General features: G+C 48.1%; 1 protein-coding gene across 1 annotated transcript in view; it reads left to right on the top strand.

The window, feature by feature from the left end:
- Positions 1 to 425: 425 nt before the first annotated feature.
- Positions 426 to 6,674, top strand: part of LOC308133671 (atrial natriuretic peptide receptor 1-like) — a gene marked incomplete at its 3' end in the record, with an annotated part of 14,001 nt that continues 7,752 nt past the window's right edge. Inside the window, exons 1-2 of the mRNA XM_080501145.1 lie at positions 426 to 494; positions 2,428 to 3,199. Coding sequence (XP_080357271.1) covers positions 2,449 to 3,199 — 751 coding nt within the window. The 5' untranslated portion in view covers positions 426 to 494; positions 2,428 to 2,448. The remainder of the gene's footprint in view (positions 495 to 2,427; positions 3,200 to 6,674) is intronic.

The following is a 6,674-nucleotide window of genomic DNA, read 5'->3' as shown; positions in this document are numbered from 1 at the left end:
TGTAGGTATTGTATTCATTTGTAGCACTTTAATGTATTTCTTATATTTATTTGTAAAACTTTTATGTATTTCTTTGTAAAACTTTAATGTAATTTATAAAGACAGTGTGTCTCCTTCACTCCCCGGTAAACCTCCCTTCCTCCCTCCTCCCTCCTCCTCCGCCTCCCTGTCGCTCCCCCTGAACGTCCCCTCCTCCGGGAGCAGTGATTGTGAGCCGGACTTCTCTCCACCGGTCTCCGCCCCGTCAGTGTGTGAAGCGGCTGCAGCCTCGCAGGGTCTCGGGTTTGATTCCGGAGAAGCAGCGGAGCTGTGAGGACCGCGACTGGAGCAGCAGGTGGCCACGTGAACGGGACCGACCGACGCCGGGTCGCACCTGCGGGACAGCCGCGACCGAGACTCACCGGGACTCAACCTCCCGGGACACACCGGGACCCCCCGGGGGCAGGATGGTCGGTTACCCGCCGGCATGAAGGGGAACTTGGGCACGAGCAGAGGTACGAACCTGTGTGTGTGTGTGTGTGTGTGTGTGTGTGTGTGTGTGTGTGTGTGTGTGTGTGTGTGTGTGTGTGTGTGTGTTGTAACTGGTCGTTAAACATTGTAAGAACCTTATAAAGTGATTTAATGAAGCACACGTGAGGTTTCAGACCACAAATCTTGAACACACACCCCACGACCTAGTTCATTTTTATCTTCAATAGTTACACACACACACACCCACACACACACACGCACACACACGCACGCACACACACCATTTTTAACACTTGTTGGTGGAGGTTCTTTTAGAAATAAACAAGATTTTGATTATTTTATATGTGCAGGTATTGAGTGTGTGTTACTTTGTTTTGTTGTGTCTTATTGTGGTTTTTTATATCGTTTTTATACTGGTGTGTTGTTATGTTGCTGTTGTATTGTTGTGTTGTCACATTATAATTGTGTTGTTGTTATTGGATTTCTGCTGTGTGATTGTGTTATGTTGTTCTCCGTGTTGTCAAATTATTGTTGTGTTGTGTCGTGGTATTGTTGTGTGTTTTGTTGTTGCTGTGTTGTGTTGTTCTGATGTTCTGTTTTTGTTGTTTCTATATAGTTATTGTTGTGTTGCTGTCTTATTGTGTTGTTGCTGTTTAGTTTTTTTGTTTTGTTGCTATGATGTGTTGCTGTCTTGTAACATTGTTGTGTTATCTGGTTGTTGTTGCTGTAATGTATGGTTTTATTGTGTTGCTGTGTTCTTGTGTTCATTTTTGTCTTGTTACCATGTTATTGCTGTGTTGTGTTGTGTGTTTTGTTGTTGCTGTGATGTTGTGTTTTTATTGCGTTGCTGTATTATTGCATTATTTTGTCATTTTTGTTTTTGTGTTATTGTTTGTATGCTGTGTTTTTGTTTCTCTTGTTTTGTTGCTGCCTTGTAGTTTTGTTGTGTTGCTACCTGATTGTTGTTGTTTGTTGTTTTCTTGTTGTGTTTTCATCTCTTTGCATTGTTGTTGTTGTTGTTGTTGGGTTGCTGTTTTGTAGCATTGTTGTGTTGCCATCTTGTTGGTGTTGTTGCTGTTGTGGCATTGCATTCTAATCATGTCACAGAAGTACTTTGTAGAGAATGGTGCACACACACACACACACACACACACACACACACACACACACACACACACACACACACACACCATCAGCAGTTTTCCTTCCTGATAAGATCCATCAGAGGTTAATGACAGGTAATTAGCAGGTGTTGTTGGTGTGTTACAAATTGTCTCCATAGTGACAGATTCAGGTTCCAACCAAGGACAGTGATTGGCCAGAGAGTGTGTGTGTGTGTGTGTGTGTGTGTGTGTGTGTGTGTGTGTGTGTGTGTGTGTGTGTGTGTGTGTGTGTGTGTGTGTGTGTGTGTGTGTGAGTGTGAGTGTGAGTGTGAGTGTGAGAGAGTGTGAGATTCTCCTGCTGCACTTCAGGTTGAAGTTTATAAAACCTCCTGGTGGTCCATGATGTGGAGGAGGAGGATACTGTGTGCTCCCCCTGCTGGAGGTCTTTGTTTGAACATTCATGTGACGTACGTACAGGACGTCCAGGAAACACGTACACAATATTTCATTCTGGCTTAAATGACGTCTTAGTGTCGTGATTCGGACGGCTGTTGGTCGGTGGGGAGTTTTTCTCTCAGCACTCACTCGGAGGAGGGGGAGGAGGAGGAGGAGGAGGAGGAGGAGGAGGACTCGGTGATGTGTGACCGGCAGCTTTTATTAATAACAACAGAAATGTGAAGAAGGTCAGACTGAACCACGGGGACCGCCATCCGCTTCAATGCTGTTGCAGTCCTGTGAGGGCCACAGGGGGCGGGGCCTGGAAGACGCAGGGGGCGGAGTCCGAAAGCCACAATGCGTGTCGTTATTTACATGGTTTGTTGTTGTTGTTTACACAGTGTGTTGTTGTTTACAGGAGCCGCAGTGTGATTGGACGATGACCTGCTGCCGGGCCGTCTCTCTCCTGCTGGTTCTGCTGGTTCTGGCCGACCTGCAGCCGGCGGACGGGCGGACGGTTCGGTTCCACGCAGCGAGGCGTCAGCGCCGCGGACACCAGGAACATCAGCAGAACATCACGCTGGCTGTCATCCTACCGCAGAGCAACACGGACTACCCGTGGGCGTGGCCTCGCGTGGGCCCCGCCCTGGATCGCGCCGTCCGCGCAGTCAACGCCGACCCCACCTTGCTGCCGGGGTTCCACCTGGCCTACGCCTTCAAGAACAGCGAGGACAAGCACGGCGTGTGCTCCGAGTCCATGGCGCCGCTCATGGCGGTGGACCTGAAGCTGGCGTACGACCCGTGGGCGTTCATCGGGCCCGGCTGCTGCTACACCTCCTCCCCCGTCGGCCTCTTCACGACACACTGGGACGTTCCAATGGTCACGGCGGGCGCCCCGGCTGTGGCGTTCGTAGGCGGAGTCTACCCGTCCATCACCAACACGGGCCCTACCCACAGGAAGCTGGGGAGGTTTGCCCTGAGGATCTGCGAACACTTCGGCTGGCGGGAACACGTCATCCTGATGTTCAGCGACGACAAAGTGGATGACCGGCCGTGCTACTTCGCCGTGGAGGGCCTGTACACGGAGCTGAAGAGCATCAACATCTCGCTCGTTGACCGCGTCTTTGAGGAGAACAAGACGGCCGTGAACTACTCCCAGATCCTGTCCGACATCCAGAACGACGGCCGAGGTGAGTCCACCCAGAACCTCCCGACAACCCCGGGCGTCCTTAAGAATCACAGTTAGCAGTTGTGATGCTAACATGCGAAAGTGAATGTTGTTTTGCGGGTTGCTGGTTCAATTTCACTTTATTTCTAAAGCCCAAAGCACAGCACAGTCATCTGAAGGCACGTTTCCAGAGAAAACCCAGCAAGTCCACATGAGCAAGCATAAGAGACAGACTGCAGAACCGATCTCAGAGGTGGAGGGTTTGGAGGTTGGAGGTTGGGCGATAGAAAGAAAGACAGAGACCAACAAATAGACTAGATCTAGTGAGTAAAGCCAAAGAATTTCTCCTCAGAGAAAAAGAGGTCATCATTACAGAATGGTGGGTCCCTGAAGACAAAGGTTGGGCACCACCGGTTGAGGTAAAGCCACAATGGATGATAAGTCGGAGAGCTCCAGTGGATGAAAGCTGTTTAACAATAAATCATGTTCTACTGACAAATCTGAAGAAATTGTGGTTGTTCAGTCTGTGACAGCTTTGCCTTCACTTTGAGCTCTAATCGCTAAAATGTTGTCGTTGACGATTACAAAGTCATTACTGCTCAGAGATGAAGGAAAACGTGGTCCGACAGAGCTGTGACTTTTCGCCAGCTTGGCTATAGTACTGAAGAGAAACCTTGGCTTGATCATATACATATTTGTTGATATAACTTGGTGAGTTAGCTTTAGCTGAAGGTGTTGGCGCATCTTTGGCTAATGCTAAGCTAACAGAGAGAGACAGCAGCTCTGTGACAAACGTTAGTTACTCATTACATTAAGGTAATCGTATTTCATGGCTCAGTATTAAATCTGGCTGGCGTCCGATATTTTCTGTCGCGTTTTCCTACAGAGGGGCATTGAAGTCCCCTCGGGGCAGAAACCAGCCTCCATATATGGAAAGTGCAGCGGGGTATCTGATGTAGAGCTATTTCCTGACAAACACTCTGTTGCTAATTTTACCTCCTTTCTCTTTGTCTGAGCTAATCACACCGTACATCCGTGTGCAGTGTGTGGGCACCGCGGTTCCAACCTCTCAGATACCCCCATAGTCCAGACACACACACACACACGCACACACACACACAATCGGCTGGACGTGAACCCAGCTCCTTGACATGGAGTGCTGGGCGCATAGGACGGATGAGTGGACTCGTTAAAGACACGCCGGGGCAATTAGCGGGATTGGTCAGGAGGGGCAGCAGGGGCTGGAGGAGTGTGGCCCTCGGTTCCTGAGTGTCATGGAAAGAGTGGAGCGTGTGGATGGAAAACAGATTGAGAGGCGAGTTAATGTTTGACCGGCTGCTGCAGCTCATCAGCTCTTATTACACGAGGTTGACACGGCTGCTCTGCGCTAACTGAAGCTAACAAGAGCTAACTGGCGCTAACTGGGGCCAACGAGATCCATGGAGACCGTCTGCATCTCCACCCGCAAGAGTGGAACCATTTACTGCGATCTGATACGCTCACCTGGTATTGTTAGCTGACATCTTAGATGCGAGCTAACATGTTAGCCCACAGTGGTTCCATATGAACGGTGAAAAGTGACCACATCACAACCTCGTCCTGGTTCGAAACAGGAACAACCGTCCATACTCACCACTCTGTGTGTTTCTCTTAACAACTGAAGCTGATAAAACTCGGTGGAAACAAACATGAAACAAGTAATGAGATAACAAAACAAACAGGAGTCGTAAATCTACAGAAAGAAGAAGTTGCTCTCAAACGCTGTGGGTGTGTGTGTGTCATGTCCATCTCTCTGTCCAGATAGAAGGAAGCAGAACTTGGAATTTTTGTGTCGATCCGTCCCGGTGACTTCAGAAGAGCACTGCCTCTGGTCCCCCCCACTGCGCCCTCTGTGGCTGACAGTGGTACTGCAGCTTCCAAAAGCCTAATCTAACGTGGAGCAGAGAGCCTGGAGGAGCTGGAGGCGGATCAGAGTAGAACCCAGTCACAGGTGGCGTCAGTCCAGTGATTCAGTATGGAACATCACAAACATCTGGGACTTTCTCCAAACTGAAATTGGAACAAACACTTGACACATCTACAAGAATTTCTCTTAACATCCGTGGAACTGAGCTGAGGAGGTTCCATTCGTCCAGGGGTGTCAAACTCAGATCCTGGAGGGCCGAAGCTCTGCACGTCTTCCACGTCTCCCTGCACTGAACGTCCTGACGCTTCATCACCACGTTCAGCACAAAGCCAGATAAGGAGCTGCTCATTGCAATCAGCTGAAGCAGGGAAACATCCAAATCGTGGAGTTCGACACGTGTGCATTAGTCTCTTCTCTTTCTTAGTCTTCCTGTATACAACATTGTCACGACAAACCACCTACACCGTGTATACAACGTTCTCACAGAGTACAGGAGAACGTTCTTTACAGGAAGTGGTCCCTGCCTGGTCTGGGTCCTTCCCAGTTCTCTCCTTCTGTCCCTCAACCCCAACCGGAACAGCAGAAAGCCTCCACCTCTCAGGCCGGTTCTGCAGGTCTCTTCCTGTTAACAGGGAGTTTTCTCTCTCCACTATCTCCTCGCATTGCTGGTGTGAAATTGTTGGATTTGTCTGTGTGAACGCGTCTTCAGATGACTGTGTTGAATTTGGCGTCATAGAAATGTCTGAATGTTTCAGCTGCAGGGCATTAGCAAGGAAACAGGAGGAGCTCCATCAGCAGGAACACACACACACACACACACACACACACACACACACACACACACACACACACACACACACACACACACACACACACAGACGGTGTGTGTCCTTCCTGTCTGAGGTCCATTAGTGGTCCTGATGTGGAGGATCGATACTGGCGCAGCTCAGCAGTAAAATGAAACCAGCAGCTTCTCTCAGCTCAGAGTCTCTGCTGACTCCACATTTATTACGTTCAGCACACAAAAAAAGATTCCTTTAATCACCTCCCTCATACATTCCTGAAATCCACCGTCGAACCACACAGAAACCCTCGCATGAGAACCACCGTGTGACAACGCTTTCACTAGAGGTCTGTCAACATTTTCAAATCCATCATCTGAGGACGCTTTATAAGCTATTGCCCGAGAACACTTTTTAGAAACCGTTGTCAGAGGACACTTTATAAACCATCCTCTGTCAACACCTTAGAAACCATGTCTGTCAACATTTTAAAATCCATTGTCTTTCTACACTTTATTAACCATTATCTGAGGACACTTTAGAAACCATCGTCAAATCAAATTAATAAGAATAAAGTGCCCACGTCAGAATAAAAGCCCTCAACATGGACAACAGAAAGCAAAATATAAGACTCCTTTTTTTTTTCTCCAAAATATCTCCCATTGCTTTAAAATAATAGCCCTGCCTTCAAAATATAACACCTTGTTTTAATGAAAAACATATATATAAAATCCATGCTCTTATAAAAGATAAGGTCATGTTTTACTGTCAAGTACTTCATTTAAAACAGTGAATTTTTTTTGTAGATG

The sequence above is a fragment of the Blennius ocellaris genome (genome assembly GCF_963422515.1).
Source record: "Blennius ocellaris genome assembly, chromosome: 8".
Taxonomy (NCBI): domain Eukaryota; kingdom Metazoa; phylum Chordata; class Actinopteri; order Blenniiformes; family Blenniidae; genus Blennius; species Blennius ocellaris.
The sequence above is the reverse complement of the archived record's forward strand: the minus strand, read 5'-3'. Positions and strand labels throughout refer to the sequence as shown.